Genomic DNA, 22,991 nt, shown 5'->3' with positions numbered 1-22,991 from the left:
GAGGGGAGGGGGGGTTTAGTTTAGGTCAAAGATAAAGGGGTTTTGTTACTTGTGTATTGTTTAAAATTTCTGTATTGTTATTGTTGCGTTTGCTTTGTAAGAGGGGAAATTGTTTGGGAAAAAATTTTCAATAAAACATTTATAAAAAAAAAAAAAAAAAAAAAAAGTACTGGATGTGATGTCGTTCAATTTCACTTGTTCAGGAAAATTGGAAAAATAGTCAGACAATGAGATAGTCCTTGCCAAATAAGTGAAAGAGATCAGCACCAATCTTGATCCATGGTGATGTAACTAGATCATTTGGTTGCATTGGTTCTTTGCATTAATGGTTTTGATGTGACTGACATTTGAACATGATGATATCATGTCCAAGATATCACTGTTGATACCTGGCCAATAGATCGATTGTCAGGCACGACATTTACATTTTTCAATGCCTAAATGATCCTCATGAAGTCTAGAAAGCATTTCAGACCTCATGCTGTGTGGAATCACAATGCGATCTGTCTCAGCAAAATATCATCCACAATAGTCAGTTCTGACTTGAATTTGCAGTTGCAGTCAATTACCTTTAGGCCATCCCTGTTGAAAATGATGTATGACTTTCAGTGTTTCAATGCAAATTTGTTGTAACTTGGAATCAGAGGCTGGAAATAACTCTCTGAATAATTGCAGTTGAGAATCAACATCATTAATCGATTCTTCTTGAAGAATTTCAGTGTTGACTGATCTAGATAAAGTGTCAGCAATTACTAACTCTTTACCTGGTGTGTATTTTAGTGTGAACTCATATCTTCTGAATTTTATCATCAGATGTTGATGTCTGGAGTCATGTCATTTAAGTTTTGTTCAATGATGTGTACAAGTGGGCGATGGTCAGTTTCTACTGTGAACTTGGGTAGACCATAAACATAGTCGTGGAATTTGGAAACCCCAGTAACTAGCCCAAGACACTCCTTTTCAATTTGGGCGTGCCTACACTCAGTCTCAATCATGGATCTTCACGCCTAGGCAGGGTAACATGGTGGCGCAGTGGTTAGCCTGCTGTCTCATGGCACCTAGGTCCCAGGTTCGATCCCAGCTCTGGGTCACTGTCTGTGTGGAGTTTGCACATTCTCCCCGTGTTTGCGTGGATTTCGCCCCCACAACCCAAAGATATGCAGGATAGATGGATTGGCCATGCTAAATTGCCCATTAATTGGAAGAAAAAATGAATTGGGCACTCTAAATTTAAAAAAAAATATCTTGACGCATAGGCAATAGGAATTCAATTATTGAAATAGTCTTGTTGCACCCATGCCATTTTTACATGGAGCTTGTATCAATTGTAGTGTTAAACCTGTCCATTCTTCAGTATGTTTTTCAGTCCAGATGAAATCTGTGTTCTTTCTGATCAGTTGACTTAATGCAGTTGTTCTGTCAGCTCGATTTGATATGAATTTTCCAAGAACGTTGACAAAATCCTAGAAAGCATAAGACTGCCTTCTTGTCTTTAGGAATTTGAATTCCCTTGATGACTTGCATTTTTTCTTGACCTGGCCTTATTCCTTCAGCTATGATGTTGTCACCTAAGAATTTTAAAGAGGGAGCGGCAAACACGCATTTAGCTTTGTTTAGCTTCAGACCATATTCATGTATCCTTTTGAATACTTCCCGAAGCCGTTTTGTTTGCACTGTTGACCAGACAATTATGTCATCAACATAAACACAAATACCTTCAACGTTTTCGGTCATTTGTTCCATTGTACGATGAAAAATTTCCGAAGTGGATATAATTTCACAGGGCATTCTGTTTAAACAGCACCTTCCGAAAAGTGTATTAAAAGTACATAGGAGTTTACTGGAGTCCTCTAGTTGCATCTGCCAGAAACCTTGAGATGCATCAAGCTTGGTAAAAATTCTGGCATTGGCCATTTCTGCAGTAATGTCTTCCTTCTTTGGTGTTGGATAATGTTCTCTTCTAATATTGCGATTGAGATCTTTGGGATCCATACAGATTCTTATTTCACCTGTAGGTTTTTTTTTAAAAACACAGAAAGGGGCTGGTTTAGCTCACTGGGCTAAATCGCTGGCTTTTAAAGCAGAGCAAGGCAGGCCAGAGCACGGTTCAATTCCCGTACCAGCCTCCCCGAACAGGCGCCGGAATGTGGCAACTAGGGGCTTTTCACAGTAACTTAATTGAAGCCTACTCGTGACAATAAGCGATTTTCATTTCATTTTAGAGAGCTAACCCAGTCAGTAGGTAGAGTCATTTTTCGTATGATACCTTGAACTTGCAGTCTGTCTTTTAGAGGAGCAGGTACACGTTTAGGTGGATGGATTGCTGATTTGGCATCCTTCTTCAGTTGTATCTTGTACTGAAAAGGTAACGTACCCATACCTTGAAATACATCAGGGTCTTCCTGTAAGAGTTGATGAATGTCATCTTTGAGTGTAGTCAATTGACATGTATTAAGAAAAATTCTTTGAATGAGCTGCAAATCTTTACACGCTTGAGCTCCAAGTAAAGAAGAACGAGTATCATTTACTATATTGAATCTTACTTGTTTATGAATGTCCCTGTTTGTGACACTCAGGTAACACGAACCATGCAAGTAAATGGGATTGTCATTGTAATCTTTTAATGAGCAGTCTGGAGGTATCATCTCATAATGACTTTTTATCTTGGTCAAGTCCTTGGAATTCAGAAGATTCGCCAAGGCACCGGTGTCCAGTTTGAAAGAAATTGGAATTGTGTTAATATACACAGTAGTCATCCATTCGTTGTTAACGACATTGACTCTTTGATCTTTTGTTGCTTGAAGATCCTTTGCATTTTCATGATGAGCTGGCTTTGTTGCTTGAAGATTATTCTTGCTTGCTTGTAGATCATTCGTCATGGACGATTCAACCACATCAACGAAGAAAGTATTTTCTAACGAGAAAATATCTTCGTGAAATCTTGTGTGTTGATTTCTTCTTTTTTGTCTACAGCTCTCACTTTGTAATTTCTGTGCAGGAGGAATGTAACTTGCGGACGAGTGACACTGAGAAGCATAATGGTTTATCTTCTGACATTTCAAACCATGTTTACCAAAAACAGGGCAGTTTCCCTTTAAGTGGGTGTTGCCATACCTATGACATGTAATCACGTTGTCGTCATGACGTATTAGTGATGTACGAGCATGAACAGACTTTTTCTTTGACGTTTCCCATTTCTGTGCATAGTGCGCATATGCAAAGCCCGAAAATGCTTGCGAAGGATAGCTTCCATTCCTCATAGTCTTCTGCTTTGCCTGCGACACCATTTTGATTTTCTCTGCCTCGTGGTAGTTTGCGCTTTTTTCTTTGGGATAAAAATGCTAAATACTGACTTTTGCTCTGTTCCACGGAGATGCAACATTAAATCATTTTGTCGAATTAAAGCTGCTCTGATAGTATCGTCAAGTAGGCCATAAAAAATTTGGTCTCTCACAAGTGAATCATGGAGATCTGCATAGTTACACTTTTTAGCGAAGAGTTTGAGATCTGTGATGAAATACCGGTTCACCAACTTTGAACTTTTCTGTGAAATTTTAATTTTTCTAAAATTTCATTGGTTTACATCTTGCAATGTTCATCGAACTTCGCTATAACTTGATCAATGTTTTGTTTTATCTTCACCAGCATTAAAATTAAACAAATTGAAGATTTGGATTGCTTGCTGTCCTGCTAGGGACAGAAGTAAAGCAATTCTTTTAGCTGCTGGTGCACACTTAAATCACTAGCTTCTAAATAGAGTTGAAACTGTTCTTTGAATAATTTCCAATTCAAATTTAAATTACCAGTGGTCTTTAGATGGTCTTGGTGCTTGAACTTGGTACATTGAAAAGTTGTTTTTGTCAAAGATTCAGATGTTGCGATGACTTCTGTAGTCGAATAGTTGATTCCGATGATTTTTTTTTTTTCTTTTTCTTTATTTTTTTCTAAATCTTCACTAGACTTTGTTCAAAGTTAAATCACTCCAGTACCATGTTATCTTTTAAACTCCTGGTAGCATGTTATATTACCTTGTGTAATATAGTATATTACTCTTTGAACCAGCCGAGTTGATGAAATGAACAATAGTCTTCTTGTAAAGATGAACTAATTTATTGAGTAATACAAATAATATTTGTGAGTCCTTTGTATTTAATACTCAACTAGTAAAATAAATAAAATACAGTAAATATAAATAACTAAACAATGTCATAATGAAATAACTTATAACTTCTCTCTCTAGCTATTCTGTCTTGTCTGTTTACTCTCCCGACGCACACTATCTCAGAAAGAGCGGGAGTCTTTCTTATACCATCTGATAATGATAATGAGACATCTAGTGTTGAATTAACTACTAGTTTTGCATACATTCATGTATATTGATATACAGAGATCACTACATACTTCGTCAATACTTTGCTTGAATACTGAAGAGATGAACAACATTATGATGCAATGATTTTATTCCATAACCACAGTTTAAAATTAAGTGGTTCCTTTTTAACTTGTTGGGTAATTAACAGTCAAGATAGTTGGTGGAACAGGAAAAGCAGATACTGGTGACGAAGAAAAAATTGTTTTATATGGCAGAGCTCATTTGAGTTGAGCTGAAGCTGCCTTAATGGCCAAAATAGGATTAGGTGTTTGTTTTTAAATCAATTTGAAGGAATGACTAAAACAATGTGAACTTAGGATGGCATCTATGTTAAACAAACCATGCATTTCTTTAATGGATGTGTACCAGAGAGGAAATCTTTTATTCTCTGATATTATGATAGGAAGTGGTCTTAATTATTGATGTTAATAGCACTATTGCCTCACACCGCCGAGGACCCCGCGTTTGATCCCGGCCCCGGGTCACTGTCCGTGCGGGGAAAGACCCCATGTCTGCGTGGGTCTTTCCGCAAACCAAAAAAGATGTGCTGGGTAGGTGGATTGGCCACAGTAAATTGCCCCTTAATTGGAAAAAAATAATTGGGCACTCTCAATTTATTTTAAAAAGTTATTAATGTTAATAGCTTTGGTGTGGGGTTTGGATTAGGATATGTTGGCGAAAGAATGTGACTTTATTAATGACTGTTTGGTATCAAGAGTGTAGCCACCTGAGTTGGCCACTTCCCGACTTAAAATGGAGAACCGCAAAGGCTGAAGGGAAATTCAGCCAACACAGGCAAAGACTAGCAAATACAGAAATCATGTGTATTGAAACCTGTAAGGAACCAGACAGCACTGAAACCAGCAGCCATCTGCATAGTAATGCAGCAGCCATCTACATAGTAATGTGCGATTCCCAGGCACAATGGCAACAGTTAAGGTAAATAAAGCCAAGCCAGACTCCTCGGCGCCAGCAGAAGCCAAAACAAAGGAAGGCCAACGAACATTTAGAGACCACCTAGCGATCAGGGAACCGCTCCAGCATTGGAGAAATCGATCCAAGTGATCGGAAAGTAGTCCAATCACTTGGAACCAGATACGGGGTCCGTCCCGAAGGGTGGGAAGCCCCTGGGGACTATAAAGTAAAGCCCCCAAGTTCAAATCGTCCTTCTTTGGAAGGGTCACTCAGCAACTTGAACCAACCCTCGACAGTGACCTGTCTTGTTGCCGCCAAGCAAGTAAGTCTCAAGTCAATGCTCGCTATGAGATAGGCGCTCCGAGCTACCAGTCCATACCAGCTTTTGAATCCTGCAGACTCAGGACCTGAATGAAAGGTCATTTGTTCCCCTGACCTGGTGGGCCAGTCCGAAGCTAAGTATTGGTCTTTTAGTGATAGGAATAGCCTAGAAAGTAGAGTTTATGCATGAGTAGTGATTTATTGTGTATAATAAATGTGTTTTGATTTGAATCTTACCGATTGGTGTGTTGAGTTATTGATCATTACTTGAACTTTGTGGCGGTATCATAAAGATACCTGGCGACTCTAGAGCATAGGTTATAAAACAGAGCCAATTGAACCAACCAAAAGTTAGCAACATATTACTGGCGACATCCTGACGGGACCCCATCTAGAAGTGGCTTAACCACTCCGGGAGAACCCAAAATTTGAATTAGAAATCCAATTGGGAACAGAAAAAAACCACAAGTGTTCAAGCAGTTCTGATCAATCCTCATAATTCGGAAGCGTGTTAATGCATGCGTAACTAACAGGGCTATAAGGTAAACTGATAGATTTTTGTTGCGACAAAACTGTCGGGAGTTTGTATTCCGGAAAATAGCGAAAGCAGTACCCGTAATTACAGCACCGCCTTAATACCCCTTGTTCCAAATTTTAAGAGAAGTATTCAGAGAGGAAAGATCGCAATGCAACGCCTCATGAACCCGAAGAATTCGTGGTCGCAGCGACCAGCAGTAGAGTAGGACAGTGTCCCGTTTGGGACGAGGAAATCAGAAAGTACCTCAAAGGGAAAGGATGGCCCCTTTGGAGCGAATTCTGTGAAAATGAGGAAACGGGTCCAGGGAGTATTGGACATACTTGGTGGGAGAACCTCAGCAAAATCCATAAGAAAAGCTTGGGAAAAGCTCGCAAGCCGATGGCAATCATGTCCTGTTTGGCACAATTGTGAGGCACAGAGGAGGTTGTTCGGACGCTCCGCTGAGAGACAGAGGAGACACATCGAATGAGTACGGTCGATGTGGGCGAGATAGAGAAAGAGAACCTAGAATTAAGAAGGAAGTTAGCAGCAAAGGACGGAGAGGTGGATGATGCCAAGTGGGCACACCAGTCTTGTCTGGCGCACCTAAGCAGCTTCCAGACACAGTACGAAAAGGCCTATCAGGACACGTAACGTGCAGCCCTGTAAGAGAGGAAACAGAGAAACAGGTAGAGGCATTGCAAAGGCAGTGTAGCATTACGAGCACTCCATACTACCACCACGGAGCACAGACATAGCTCACTAGATCACGCAAAGTGCTGGAAGCAGATTGCAGAACTGCAGTCTTTACTTTCAGTTCAGAATGGGTTCCAGAGCACCTTTGGATCCCAATTAGATGAGGAAGACGACCTGGATTGGGAAGAATTAAATGAGACCGCGCATAGATATGTTCAGGGAACATGTGCGCAAGGAAAGCCCCAGAAGAGAAAAGCGCCCCAACCCCCCACAGAGCAGATAGTTCAGGCACCAATGAATCCAGTCACCACCCACCGCACCGTCACATCGGACGGAGAGGCGGAATTCCTGTACACGAACCCCTTAACCGTGACCCAATTACGGGACGCATGCGACAAAATCACACATTTCCTCCCCACCTCAGACCCCCACCACTTCTTTGCCAGAGTGAAGCAGCAGGCGACCATAGACGGCCTGGATGAGCGTGAGCACGTGAAGCTCACAGTTTTGAGTTTAGACCCTTCGGTCGTAGCAGCCCTTCCTGACCCACAGAATGTAGGAGGAGGCACCCTTACAGAAATGCATGCAGCGATCCTAGATGCGATCGGCTACAACAAAGGTGACTCCGTAAAAGGCCTGAATAAGTGCAGGCAGAAAAAGACGGAACACCCCACAGCGTTTGCTGGATGCCTATGGATCCATTTCACAGCAGTTTTCGGTAATTTAGAATGCGCCCATTTGTCCCAAGACGGTATGGCCAAATGGATCCGCACCCTCATCTCCCATGCCACAGAGGCAGGACAAAAGGCCTGTACGAATTATGACCCCTCAGAGGAAGCCCACAATGAGAAATGGGTTTTAAAAAGATTATCCCGCGCCTGGGAGCAGTCTGTACATAACAAACCCGCAGTTAGGAAACCCGAGGAACAGCAGGCAGAAGCAGACATCCAAGCGGTGAAAACGCACCAGAACCCCGCATGGGTGAACGAACTAAGGAACAGCCCCTCACAGAAGCCACAGGAGTGTTACAACTGTGGACAGTTAGGACACTTTGCACGAGAATGCAATGCCCCACGAAAGCCACAGAGAGCCCAGCAGGCAGGCACTCTGAATAAGAATAGGACAGAGCCCATACATAGTGTGGTGAGCACCCGTTCAGACCAGACGGACTTGAACGGATCAGACGGACGGTGTTCGGGCTCCCACAGTTGGGTCTGCGACACCCTTTGGGATAGGTCCGGCCGACCAGTAGTTGCAGCAAAGAAACGGGGACAGCCCATCGAATGTCTCTGGGACACAGGAGGGTCCCGCACCACAATCAATTCCGCCATCATTTTCCAGAAAGACATGTGGCCCACTACAGCCACCATCACCCTCAGCGGCTTCACAGGCCACTCACAACAGGGACACATCACAGCCCCTGTGCCCATTCAAATCGGCAACATCACCACCAAGCAACCCATAGTTTTAGTCAACCTGCCCCACACAGCAGAACACATTTTGGGCATCGATTTTATGAATTCCCACAACCTGTCCTTTGATCCAGTCAACCAATGTGTTTGGAGAATGGCAAAATCCGCAAGAGCCCCCGCAACGCTCACAATAGGGGAATATGCAAACAAGATTAGCGCAGTCGGCGAATTTTGGTTTGACCCGACCACAATTAGCACAGACAAGCAGGTTAGGGCAGTTCTGCAGAAGCACAGGACAGCATTCGCGACCCACAAACACGACTGTGGCCGGATGACTGGTTCAGTACACAATGCACAGGACCTGACCCTATACCCCAAAAGCAATATGGATTTCCCCAAGAGGCAGAGGGAGAAATCGCAAAAGTTATCGACAGCTTATTAGAGCAGGGCATACTCAGATCAGTAGCCTCTACTAATAATGCCCCGATTTGGCCAATGAGAAAGCCCGATGGATCATGGCAACTGACCATCGATTACCGGGAACTCAACAAAGTCACTCCCGCAGCAGCCCCCACGGTAGCCACAAGTCCCGAGACCATGCTCAAACAGGGATTCAACTCACAATACTTTACGGTTTTGGACATCAGTAATGGATTCTGGTCCATTCCATTGGCAAAAGCGTGCTAATACAAATTTGCCGTCACTTTTAAAAATCAGCAGTACACGTGGACATGACTTCCACAAGGATTCCACAACTCCCCCTCCATTTTCCACCGACAGCTGGCAAATGGTTTGTCAAAATTTTCTCGCCCCGACTGTCTGGTCCAGTATTTGGACGACCTATTACTGCAGACAGACACTAAGGCAGAGCACATCGAGCTTCTGGCCGAACTCCTACAGAAAATTGGTTGTAAAGTAAACCCTCAAAAGGCCCAAATTTTGGAAAACAAAAGTGATATATTTGGGTACGATTATCACGCACGGTAAACGCGAGATCGAGCACAAAAGAATTGACTCGATTGCCAAATTGCCCCTCCCCCAGAGTGTTTCAGCCCTCCGGTCATTTTTAGGACTGGTTGGCTACTGCTGGAACCACATGGACGGTTTCACCAGCAAGGCAGCACCCCTCTCCTAAAGAAAGGAGCCCCTTGGGAATGGCTTCCGCATCATATGGATGCTGTGGATGCTTTGAAAAGAGCCCTCATTGCAGCCCCCCGCACTACAGGTTCCAGACCCATTTCCCCCTACGCTATAGAGATAGCTAGCACCGACCGCACCCTTTCGGCCGTGCTCCTCCAGGAACGGCACAAACAATTAAGACCCGTGGCTTACGCCTCCAGACCTTTAGATCCTTTTACTTGACGGACAACTCAAGGACGGTACAGTTAGTCAGATTAGAGCAGCTAGATGGACCCTTCTTTTGCAGGGACGGGACATCACTGTTAAAAGGACCAAGGCCCACACTTTCTTAGCCGATAACCTTCAGTATCCAGGCACCCCCCACGAATGCGAAATCATCTCACCGCATCACAACACAGGCCCCTTTATCGCCAAAACACCCCCCAGAAAGATAGGTAGTTCACCCCAGAGAGGTAGTTCACCCCAGAGCCCCCAGCACACAGACACGTGCGCACCTCTAAGAATATATGTGGACGGTTCTTCCACAATATTAGAAGGGAAGCGCATTACAGGATGTGGCATTTATGTCGAGGACGCGTAGGGACGTACCCTAGAAGAAATCTCATTAAAGCTACCAGGCCACTTAGGGGCGCAGGCGGCAGAACTAGCAGCCATGGCATACACTGTGGATCACCCAGATTCCTTTCCCAGCCCAGCAGTCATATACTCGGACAGCCTCTATGTCTGCAAGAGCCTTACAGAATTCCTACCCCTGTGGAAAGCAAGAGGATTTGTTTCCGCAGACGGAAAACCCCTCCCTTCAGCCCCATTGCTCCGCCATATTTTAGAAAAAGCACAGAACAGGACAATCGGAATCGTTAAAGTTCGAAGTCACCACCGTTTCTCCCCACCTGGAAATGCAAAGGCCGACGCACTGGCAAAAGCAGGTTCCAGGCATGGATATTTTTGGACCCCCACCGAAAGCGCACCAGTGAATGCAGTCCAGGTCTCGCAGACTAATATTGAGGATTTAGTGCAGGCCCAGAAGCAGGGTAGCAATCTCAGGGAGATTTTGAAAGGAAAATTTACAGCACCCAATGATAGATTTAAAAATGCACTGACCACACATGACAGTGCGGTGTTAAAAGACACCCTTTATGTGGTTCCTGAACAGGACAGGAATCAACTTATTTGTTTATTCCATGACAGTCATGGACATCAGGGAATTGATCCCACTACGGCCCACCTCAGGCAGCTCTGTTGGTGGCCAAGCTTAAAAGAAGACGTAACGCACTACGTTGAGAATTGCCTTATCTGTGTCCAGAACAATCCGGACAGATACGCAAAGAAAGCTCAACTTAGCCACACCCGCGTACTTCCGGTGTGGACCATGGAGTAAGTGGTCAAACACAAGGCAGCTCCTGCCCAAGGTTACAGAAAAGAGTGCTTTTTAAAATCAATACGGGGTAGAATTTTGATGAAAAGACATAGGTGGATGTTGGAGGGGGACTTTCCCCCAGGAATGGTATGTCTCTTGGTTACCAGACCGGCAGAAACAGTAAAAGATTTGGCTGGAGCTGCAGTAAAGACAAAAGCCTCTTCCAGCATGCAGGCGGGGGAAGGGCAAGCTTAAAGGCTTCAAGCTGACTTGAGGGCCTTTATTAAAAGGTGAATTCTAGCAGCAGAGGGAACAACTGTGAAAAGATCTCACCAAGGCCATTGAAGAAGCGGGGACGAGGCTTCCGGTAGCGGCCATGGAGGAGTAGGTCGCGCACTCGGCAGCTCCCGTCTGGAACGGACTCTCAGACCTTTTTCAGGAGTTTCCACAGACTTTTTGAGGCAGATTGGTGAAGCGAACACTGCCAAAAGGATTCCCGCTCTGTGGAACGTCCGGTGACGGCGGGCGGGAGGCCGCTGTGCGTTGGAGGGCTCCCGTTCGGGAACGACCTTGTCGGGGGTTAAGGCCCGGTCTTAGGGCCAGCGAAGGCAGTGAAAGTCGGGAGACAGCACAAAGAAGGGAAATGTCAAAGACCGGCAAAAAAACGGCCGTGAAAAAAGCAGCTGAAGGTCCGTCGGGGAGTGAAACGGTCACCGCGGGGTCAGTTAAGAAAATGGAGGCTGGAGCGCTAGGGGAGGCCGCATTGCTTACGGCTGAAGAAATAACTAAGGCGTTGGCCGTGGAATTCGAAAAGCAGTTTACGAAACATATGGAGGCAATGAGGAAGGAGATGGAGGTGATTTTGAAAGTTCTGGTGGAGGAGGCGATTACCCCGGTGAGGACGGCAGTGGCGAACGCAGTGGCAGAGATGCGGGAGCAAGGGGAGGCGCTGAAGAAAGTGGAAGAGACAGTACTGCAGCACAGTGGTCAACTTACCTCGATGGGGAAGGAGATGCGGACGGTGGTGGAGATCAACAAGGATTTGCGAGGCAAAATGGAAGACCTGGAAAACAGATCCAGGCGACAGAATTTGAGGATTGTGGGGCTGCCTGAAGGAGTTGAAGGACCGAGGCCGACTGAGTATTTTGCCGCGATGTTGGCGAAACTATTGGGGGAGGATCCCTCCCGATATGAGCTGGATCGGGCATATCGGTCGTGGAGGCCTGTACCAAAGGCGAGTGAGCCGCCAAGAGTAGTGACTCTGTGCTTCCGTAGGTACAGTGTAAAGGAGAAGGTCCTGTGCTGGGCTAAGCAGAAGTGGATGGTGCAGTGGGCTGGAGCTGGTATACGTGTATGCCAGGACTTTACGGTGGAGCTGGCGAAGAGGTGGGCTGCCTTCAACCGGGTGAAGAGGGCACTGTACGTTAGCAGGGTGCAGTGCGGCATTGTATATCCAGCGAAGCAGAGGGTGACCTACAAGTTCAAGGACTTTTATTTCGGGACGGCAGAAGCAGCGGGGGAGTTTGCGAAGGCAGAAGGACTGAACATAGAACATAGAAAATACAGCACAGAACAGGCCCTTCGGCCCACGATGTTGTGCCGAACCTTTGTCCTAGATTAATCATAGATTATCATTGAATCTACAGTGCAGAAGGAGGCCACCCGGCCCCCCGAGCCCGCACCAGCCCCCGGAAAGAGCACCCCACCCAAACTCAACACCTCCACCCAACACCAAGGGCAATTTGGACATTAAGGGCAATTTATCATTGGCCAATTCACCTAACCCGCACATCTTTGGACTGTGGGAGGAAACCGGAGCACCCGGAGGAAACCCACGCAGACACGGGGAGGACGTGCAGACTCCGCACAGACAATGACCCAAGCCGGAATCGAACCTGGGACCATGGATCTGTGAAGCAATTGTGCTATCCACAATGCTACCGTGCTGCCCTTAAGAACAAATAAATCTACACTATATCATTTTCCCGTAATCCATGTACCTATCCAACAGCTGCTTGAAGGTCCCTAATGTTTCCGACTCAACTACTTCCACAGGCAGTGCATTCCATGCCCCCACTACTCTCTGGGTAAAGAACCTACCTCTGATATCCCTCCTATATCTTCCACCTTAAATTTATGTCCCCTTGTAATGGTGTGTTCCACCTGGGGAAAAAGTCTCTGACTGTCTACTCTATCTATTCCCCTGATCATCTTATAAACCTCTATCAAGTCGCCCCTCATCCTTCTCCGCTCTAATGAGAAAAGGCCTAGCACCCTCAACCTTTCTTCGTAAGACCTACTCTCCATTCCAGGCAACATCCTGGTAAATCTTCTTTGCACCTTTTCCAGAGCTTCCACATCCTTCCTAAAATGAGGCGACCAGAACTGTACACAATACTCCAAATGTGGCCTTACCAAAGTTTTGTACAGCTGCATCATCACCTCACGGCTCTTAAATTCAATCCCTCTGTTAATGAACGCGAGCACACCATAGGCCTTCTTCACAGCTCTATCCACTTGAGTGGCAACTTTCAAAGATGTATGAACATATGAAGGACTGTGGCAGAATTGAGAAATGGTCATGTACCAATGTAGCCTCATGACTGTATTTTTTTCTTTTTTGTTTCACTGCGTGCTGGTGTATGGGCTATAGGAGCCAACGTTGTGTATATTTAGACAAGGGAAGAAATGGGACTTTCAGTCGGAATGAGGGCTCTTTGGGGTATAGGTAGATACGCGGGATTTGTGTGCTAAAAGGGGACATCTGGGTTTTTCCGGGGGCCGGGCAAGGGGGAAAGGAACCAGGGTGGGGGCCTCCACGCTGGCCGGTTTAAGCCGGCCAGTGAACGGGAGTGAGGTGGGGGGAGGGGCTGCGGCCTTCGGACCCTGGCAGAACAGGGTCCGAGTGATCTAGCCAGGGTGGAAGTTGGGGGGGGGGGGGGGGGGGGGGGGGGGGAGGAACAGAGGTTGAGGGGAGGAGTTTTACAAGAGGAAGTGGAGGAGTTGAGGAGGGGGGGGGGGGGTTTACAACTCTTGGGTGTCATTTACGGTACTCGTTTGGAGGTTGGATGGTATTGAGTGTTGTCGGGGGGACGACGACTATCGGTTAATGGTGGCCATGGGCGATTCCGGAATCCTTTTTCTTTTTTGTTTTGTTTTTCTCCCACCATGGGAGTGTTCATTTTATTTGAGGCATATATTGACAGTTGGGTGGGGTGGTGGGATCGTTGTTGATGTTAAGGGTATTGACTTTGTATTTGTTACCGTTTGTTGCCTGTTGGTGGGGTGTAAATTTTGAAGGAAAATGTGAAAATGGAGAATAAAAACATTTTTTTAAAAAACTTAGCCACACCTGCCCCGTTAACAGCCCCTGGACTAACCTCCAGATCGATTTTATAGGACCATTGCCCCCTTGCAGGAATGGTTACAAATACGTATTAGATGTCATAGACACTTTTACGAAATGGGTTGAGGCATTCCCATCCAGAACTAACACGGCAAAAACGACAGCCAAGATCTTAACTCACCACATCTTTACGAGATGGGGACTCCACCGCAGCATTGAATCCGGCCAAGGTTCACATTTTACGGGACGTGTCATGAAGAACGTCCTCGCGATATTTGGCATTACCCAAAAATTCCACATCGCATACCACCCCCAGTCAAGTGGTATCGTGGAGCGCATGAATCGGACCCTAAAATCAACCCTCAGAAACAGAACACCACCACTTGGGATTCAGTCCACCCTTTTGCGCTGGATGCTTTTGAGAAATACTGTCTCAACTTCCACAGGTTACACCCCACACACTCTCATGACCGGAGGCCCCATGAAAGGCACAGAATTTTTATTAGGATTGGACTTGACCAGCCCCGAAGTGACGCAGTCAGTTAGTGGAGAATGTGAACACGGCTCAGCTAGCAGCCGCAGTAAGATTAGGCACACGGAGGGAACAGAGCAAGGCCTGTTTTGATAAGTTTGAGGTAGGACAGCAGGTCATGCTCTCAATTTACAACCCCAACACATTCCTGTCACCGAAGTATTCGGGTCCGTACTCCATTGCGGAGAAAGTAAGCCCCTCCGTCTACAAAATCAAGTACCCCAACGGAAAGACTACGTGGTTCTATATTAACCAGCTTAAGGCATATGGCCCTCAGTCCAACCACACACACCACGTCATGCTCGACGCAGCAGACCACACCCCGCCCACAGCCAACGTATCCCTACCCTCCCCCAACACGCCCACCACATCCACGGACTCGCCCTCGACTCCACCCCCGACCTCTAGACTCCGCCCCGGAACGCCCAGACAGCAGCAGCGACAGCGACACAGGCAATAGCCACAGCACGCCACCCTACTATTCCCATACAACAGGACCCACACCCAGCGAATCTGACCACGATTCGAGTGATCCCTTCCTCATCACATTCCTCAACAAACCCACCAAAGACCACCGCCCTACGATTACGACCCCGACTCCGTCCCCACAGAACTAGACACCATCTTTTGGCACCGTGACAACTCATACAGGCTCAGCCCGAACGACGAGATGGACCCCAAACCATGCAGCCCTATCAGCCCTTATACATTCGAGAGTATGGCTTCTCCGGGAGAAGATGACGACTTTGAATCTGACTCCCAAAGCGAGAACCCCTTTGCGACCCTGTTCGCAACTGATAACTGAGGTGTCCTGATGATGTTTTAAAAAGGAACCGCTTGAGAGAAACGGTGTCCTTTCTGATGGAACTTGCAGCATGTTGTTTAATGTTGTTTGTTACTGTTAGTGTTAAATGTTGTACCTAAGATCGAAAAAAATTTCCACAGCCCTACACCTTATTTGTCTGCAGAAACCTTTGTGAACTTGCCAGCATGCTCATCAGCCGAAACCGCTGAGAGCTTGCCAGATCCCCATTCATAACTGCTCTTCTGGTTCGAAGGAAGAACCAATACGGCAACCCCCACGATGACTTCATTTTTTGCCCGTTCTTGTCGGTTGCTCAGGCAGTGGAGAAACGGCATTGGTCTCCGCCCTGCCTGAGGACCCCCCTCTGGTCAGCTACGCTCAGGTAGAGAACACACTGCATTGGTCGCCGTCCTACCCGGGGATTCCATCCAAATCTTACCCGTCGCGGCCCATACGCACCTCATTTCGGCTCTTTTGGTTCAAAAAGTTTTGTTTTTGGTTGCCATCCCTATGCTATTTACATCCTCAAACATTTGGATGGTAAATCGCACAGCCTGCGAGACGGCTCGCACTGTTTCAGTATTTTTAAGTGTGTCTTGTCCGGAACATTCGGTTAAAAAATAAATAAATCAAATGGGGGAGTCACACATGGTGACAAATTGTAAAGGGAGAATTGGCACTAAAGGACAGACATACTAACAGACGAGATATTAAATCAAGATAGTAACAGACACTATGCTTGATCCCACAGAACTCCAGAAGCTCCAGGAAAAGAGATGAAACTGAAAGGAAGAGAAGAGAAAGAAAGAAGAAAACAATGAAGACGGCATACATGTTTTTCGTTATTGCAATTTGTACCCGGTTGCGAACGCGAACCCCCCGACCCCAACCCCCCCAACCGTTAATGATTCACTTCCCCATAGAACACAGAACCCCGAGATAGTCTCCGATACACCATCATGGTGTGATAAGCTCATAACGTGGTACTCCCTTTCCTACGTAGTTGAATCCCTATTAGTGTTGGCAATACTCTGCAGCATCGTGCAGACTTTCCGCATGAGGAAATGGAGGAGAGCCTACTGCGCTCGCACCCTGGTATACAGAATAAGATCCCCTATGTTCAGTTATCCCCAGGACCCCGAACCCCTCAATCTATAATAAAGGACCTTTGTTTGCGTTCTTCTGTAAATAAAGAAATGGAAAGATTGTACTTGACAGCCCAGCCAGGAAAAATGTAAATGCTGCTCTCATTTTGTATTGTTTAGGAAGACCATAAGACATAGGAGCGGAAGGCCATTCGGCCCATCGAGTCCACTCCACCATTCAATCATGGCTGATTTCAACTCCATTTACCCGCTCTCTCTCCATAGCCCTTAATTCCTCGAGAAATATAAGACAATAAGACATAGGAGCGGAAGTAAAATGAAAATTGCTTATTGTCACAAGGAGGCTTCAATTAAGTTACTGTGAAAAGCCCCTAGTCGCCACATTCCAGCACCTGTTCGGGGAGGCTAGTACAGGAATTGAACCATGCTGCTGGCCTGCCTTGGTCTGCTTTAAAAGTAAATCACTACTCATGCATAAACTCTACTTTCTAGGCTATTCCTAGAAAGCCAGCGATTTAGCCCAGTGTGCTAATCCAGCCGCCTCTTAGTATGATTGAATGTTGAGTGAGTGTAGAGTATTGACGACAGTTAGAGGTACCGTTTTTTAAATTTTGTAATGCATGTCCCTGTTTTGACATAGCGCCAGTTAGAATGTTAGTTAAAAGTTCTTGCATAGTTATGGTCAGTGTAGAGGCCATAGAAGAGTGCTTGCCGGGTCAGGGAATGAAGACAACGCAGTTATGTGATCATTCACGCTTCGCGTTAGGATCACAAGGAGGGAGTGTAGCCACCCGAGTTGGCCACTTCCTTACTAAAAATGGAGAACCGCAAAGGCTTAAGGGAAATTCAGCCAACACAGGCAAAGACTAGCAAATACAGAAATCATGTGTATTGAAACCTGTAAGGAACCAGACAGCACTGAAACCAGCAGCCATCTGCATAGTAATGCAGCAGCCATCTACATAGTAATGTGCGATTCCCAGGCACAATGGCAACAGTTAAGGTAAATAAAGCCAAACCAGACTCCTCGGCGCCAGCAGGAGCCAAGACAAAGGAAGGCCAACGAACATTTAGGGACCACCTAGCGATCAGGGAACCGCTCCAGCATTGAAGAAATCGATCCAAGTGATCGGAAAGTAGTCCAATCACTTCAAACCAGGTACGGGGTCCGCCCCGAAGGGCGGGAAGCCCCCTGGGGACTATAAAGTTCAAATCGTCCTTCTTTGGCAGGATCACTCAGCAACTTGAACCAACCCTCGACAGTGACCTATCTTGTTGCGCCAAGCAAGTAAGTCTCAAGTCAACGCTCACTACGAGATAGGCGCTCCTAGCTACAAGTCCATACCAGCTTTTGAATCCTGCAGACTCAGGACCTGAACAAAAGGCCATTTGTTCTCCTGACCTGGTGGGCCAGTCCGAAGCTAAGTATTGGCCTTTTAGAGAGAGGAATAGCCTAGAAAGTAGAGTTTATGCATGAGTAGTGATTTACTGTGTATAATAAATGTGTTTTGATTTGAATCTTACCGATTGGTGTGTTATTGATCATTACTTGAACCTCGTGGCGGTATCATAAAGATACCTGGCGACTCTAGAGGAAAGGTTATAAAACAGAGCCAACTGAACCAACCAAAAGTTAGCAACAAGAGGAAACATGCCACTTGTTTATCATGGAACGTTTTCTTCTGGGGTCGGAGGTAGTAACTGATGGAACTGTGTCTCAGTTTACAATCCTTAAAGCGGTGGTTGTTGCAAAGGTGGGGTGACATGAGAGGAATTACATCCTATAGCCAATAGGAGTGAATTTCGAACACTTCCAAAAAAGGAAGGAGGAATAGGAGACGGGGGGAATAAAATTTGAGAAACCATAACTTTTTTTGCCATCCTGTTACCATGGAGTATGACTTTACTGGGCGCAGTTCAATATCACATCAAAGACAAAGAAGAGAGCCATCGCCTGTGCTGACAACACCAAGATTTCCAGTGTTCCTGAGATGACAAACTTCTTTGTTATCTTCACTGCTTCATGTTAAGTATATGTAAAATCTTGCTCAACAAATTCTACTAGATTCATAAATACTTCAAAGAATTACTGAGTGTATGCACTACCTATTCAGACTTTGAGGTACGAATTCTGTCTGGGGGAGTTTTGGCATTCATTCAACGCAAGGCAAAAAGAGTTAACGGTCAGTCATGTGTTTAAGCTGATCACTTATGTAGCTGCAGCTATTGTTCGTGTGCAAAAAGAGATGGTGATAAATATGTACGATGTATTAAAAATGGTTCGATCTCACAGTAAAGTTAAACATGCTGTGTAATAAGGAAAACTTCATGTTTGAGTAAGTTTCTGTCTGTGTGGTTTTCCTTGTCAGAGAGTCTGTGTCTAGTGCCCGTGTTATTTAATTAACTCTCTGCAATCTGGTTCTCTTAGTTATTTTTAAATTGCTTGTTTAAATGTATGTATGTAGTTATATTTCCAATTAGTTTTGGTGAGGATAAGGTGTGATAAAATAATAGAGGGCAGCACGGTAGCACAGCTGCTTCACAACACCAGGGTCCCAGGTTCGATTCCCAGCTTTGTTCACTGACTGCACGGAGTCTGTACGTTCTCCCCGTCTGCTTGGGATTCTCCGGGTGCTCAGGTTTCCTCCCACAGTCCAGAGATGTGCAGGTTAGGTGGATTGGCTATGCTAAATTGCCCTTTTAAGTGTCCAAAAACAAAAAGGTTAGGTGGGATTACTGGATTACAGGAATAGGGTGGAGGTGTGAGCTTAGGGAGGACACTCTTTCCAAGGGCCGGTGCAGATTCGATGGGTCGAATGGCCTCCTTCTGCATTGTAAATTCTAATGATTTGAAATTCTATGATTTGAGTTGTTAAAGAAATTGGTGGCACTGCATTGCTGCGCCACAGCGCCAGGGACCCGGGTTCAATTCTGACCTTGGGTAATTGTGTGGATTTGTACATTCTCCCCTTGCCTGCATGGGTTTCTTCCGGGTGCTCCAGTTTCTTCCCACAGTCCAAAGATGTACAGGTTATGTGGATTAGCCATGCTAAATTGCCCCTTCGTGTCCAAAAGGTTAGATGGCGGTACAGGGATGGGGCTTGGGAAAGGGGCCTTGGTGGAATCCGCGTTAGAGGCCCGCTGCAGACTTGATGGGCCGAATGCCTCCTTCTACACTGTAGGGATTCTATGAATTGCTTTGTTCTGGCAAGAGAGTAGTGATTCTGGGACAATGGAATATGATGCTTTACACTTTGGTTTAACTGTGGAAGAGTTAAAACTTTTTAATCTAATTTTTGAGAATTTACCTTTCAACAGTTTTTGAAGAAGAATGAAGACTACTATCTTAATCTATTTAATCACTGAGTGAATAAAATCTACAGATGATACAAAATTAGGAGGTCCTGCTAATTATTTATAACAGTGGTTCTCAGACTGAGATCTCAGGACACTTGGGAGTCTGTAAAGACTTTCCAGGGTCCACAAACTAATCTTTATAATAATCTTCATTTGTGTCACAAGTAGAGTCACATTACCACTGCAATGAAGTTCCTATGAAAATCCCCTAGTCGCCTGATGTGAAATATGAGCAATGAGGTGGGATTGGAGTTGGGCTATTACATGTGCAGCAGAGTGGGTTGGCCTAAGAGGAGAGCGTACAAGGACAGACAGATTCTGTATGAGATGCGGGCACATCCATCTCACTGATACTTCAATATAAATACCCGTCTTCTTAGAAGTAAAAGTCTTCACGTTTTGCATTTTCATATTATGAGTTTTATATTGTATAAACAATCTGAAACGGGGTCCTTCAATCAAAACTAAATAGGAGAACCTCTGCTTTAGAAGACCAAAAGGAAACTGTTAAGGATATTGACAAAATTAGAGAATGATCTAGAAATTAGTAGATGGAATTCAATGTCAGTAAAACGCGAGGCAATAAATTGTGGTAAAATAAATAGCAATCACACTGAGGGGGTGCTGACTCACTCTGCTGTAAAAGAGCAGAGGGATTTGGGGCAAGAGCGACAGAAAATTAAAGACAGCAAAAAAAAAAAACACTAGTGGAATTCTAGTCTGGTCACAAGAGGTGTAGGATATAAAATTCAAGAAGTAATATGCCTATCTAAACCATAATAAGAGCTGAGTGTACCATGTGCAATATTAGTCTTCATGCTAATGGAAAGAGATCTTCATGCTACAGGAAAGATTCTGGAGAGTTTGCAAAGCAAATTCAGTTGGGTACAAGGAAATACAAATACAAAGAAAGATTTGAGAAAAGTTTTTTTCTTTAGAACAATATAAATTATAAGACAACGCACTTAAAATCATGAAAGGATGGGAAGAGGTTCATAACAGCAGTGTGTTTCCAGTATTTGAGCAGCCATGGTTGCAAAATTAAACGCAAGAAATCAGATCAGAGAACAGTTCTTTATAGACAGGTATGGAATGCCACAGTTATGGTTGAGGCAGAAACTGTGCCAAGAATAAAGATTAGATTTAATAAGTGGATGAGGGAAGAGGAAATGGGAACAGGGTGGTACATTTATTTACAATTCCTTGTTCACATGGACAGTAAGCATCAACATATACTGGTAGGTATAAGCATTCCTTGGACTTTGTGCTATTATAGACAAACCCTCTTTTTATGAACGGTAAAGCCTCACATGTAACTAACATTGTTCCAAATGCTAAAATATTCATTTTAAATAAGAAAGGCTGGTTGGTGGTTTATCCATCGAAAAACACCCCATGTTATTCATTCCAGAATCTTGTTGCATCTGAATTGCCTTTATCTGTAAGCAAACTTCAAGCTTCGACTATTTTGAGTGAAGAATAATTTCTTCATAATATTTTAACTTTACCTTTGCCCAGTTCACAATTTGATTTATGTAATATTCTAAATTCACCTTTTCCACAGTTCTTATGCACATCTAAAAGTTCAGTTTTAACCTAAAAGTACCCAAAACAAGTTATTTAGATCTACAGAGGACAAAATTAAACCTGTGATGGGCTTTTGAACATTTTGGGCACAAAAATCCTAATATGAATCTTTACCCTCACTCATAGTGGTGAGATGAAAGAAATGATGTGCAACGTCACTGTGTATGTCAACGGCCAATGTTCACCCTCCCTCTGGCCGAATCCACCCAACGCAGACACCGTTCGCTGCGCACTTACCCTCGCTCAACTCTCTGCCGGAAAGGTTCAGCTGTCCGCTCTTCCGGGCCGCTTTAATTAAACTAGCAGTTACAGGCGGCTCTGACGCCCGAGTCTGGAATCCTGGACCAGGCCTCCGATTAGCTCCCCTCCGAGACATTAGAGCGGGACCCGGAGCCACGGTTGCCGAGCCTCTCTCCTTCCTCGTTCAAACGCCAGCGACAGGCCGCGCCACTTCAAACGTCCACAGCCAGGATAGAGGCGCATGCGCGGCGGCTGGCTTGTCTGTACAACGCGCTGGACTGGTGCAGCCTTTATTGAGGGGCAGCACAGATCTTGTACTCAAAACACTCGTCATTGTGTTGTTTCTGCAAACAGATTCGTCATTCCCCCGCCCCGAGAGATCGTTGTTCTCAAAAAGCACACTGATTTTGCATTGTAAAAAAAAGTGTAGGCTCCTCTAATCAATCAAGTGAGCAAAATATTGCATCTGTTAGTAAACCACAAGGAAGAATAAATGGTGATTTCTGTAGCAGAAAATGTGAAATGTTCATTATTATACACGAATATAGTTTGGACTCAGAAGTTTGAGGTACGGTATAAAAATTGGCAAATGATAAATTGAGAATATGGTAAATAACGAGGACTGCACCAAAATGCAGGGAGACAAACAGACTTGCAGAATGCTTTGATAAATGGCAAATGATATTACAGTAAAGGGCGAGGTGGTTAATTTTGTAAATAGATTAAGGCCACTTATTCCTTGGAAGATAACAACCTGAATGGAATACAAGCCAAGAAGTCAGATACATAAATTACTGAAGTCAGCAGCAAAAGTTGATGACACCATTTCTGGAGGAATGGAATACAAAAACAGGTCAGCAACAATTTAAAAAATTATATATCTTCACAACACCACACTTGAAATACTGTGTGCGTTTTTGGTCTCCGTACTATAACTGAACACGTGAAGAAAGTTCAGAAAAAAATGTCAAGGATGCTGGCTGGGTTGAGATCAAAAGATGAGCAGACCACAGTTATTTTCAAAGATAAAAAGAGACCTGATAGAGGGTTTAAAAGTGGTTTGATAAGATGGGTATGGAGAAACCATTTCCACTTGTGGATTTGTCCAGAATATGGAAGTACATAATACAAGATAGCCACTAACAAATAGAGGAAATTTATTTGCAAAGAAAGTGACAAGAATTTGGAACTTTTGCCATCTGGAATAGTTGAAATAGATAGCACTGATGGATTTAAGGCTAAGCTTGATCCATACATGAGGAAGAAAAGAATAGAGAGAAATGAGGAC

At 44.8% G+C, this 22,991-nt stretch overlaps 1 protein-coding gene across 1 annotated transcript in view; it reads right to left on the bottom strand.

The window, feature by feature from the left end:
• lrrc40 (leucine rich repeat containing 40) overlaps positions 1 to 21,951 on the bottom strand; it is a 168,743-nt gene extending 146,792 nt beyond the window's left edge. The window contains exon 1 of the mRNA XM_072511050.1: positions 21,701 to 21,951. Within this exon, the coding sequence (XP_072367151.1) occupies positions 21,701 to 21,839 (139 nt within the window). The 5' untranslated portion in view covers positions 21,840 to 21,951. The remainder of the gene's footprint in view (positions 1 to 21,700) is intronic.
• Between the last annotated feature and the right edge of the window lie 1,040 nt (positions 21,952 to 22,991).

The sequence above is a fragment of the Scyliorhinus torazame genome, chromosome 7 (genome assembly GCF_047496885.1).
Source record: "Scyliorhinus torazame isolate Kashiwa2021f chromosome 7, sScyTor2.1, whole genome shotgun sequence".
NCBI classification, from domain to species: domain Eukaryota; kingdom Metazoa; phylum Chordata; class Chondrichthyes; order Carcharhiniformes; family Scyliorhinidae; genus Scyliorhinus; species Scyliorhinus torazame.
The sequence above is the reverse complement of the archived record's forward strand: the minus strand, read 5'-3'. Positions and strand labels throughout refer to the sequence as shown.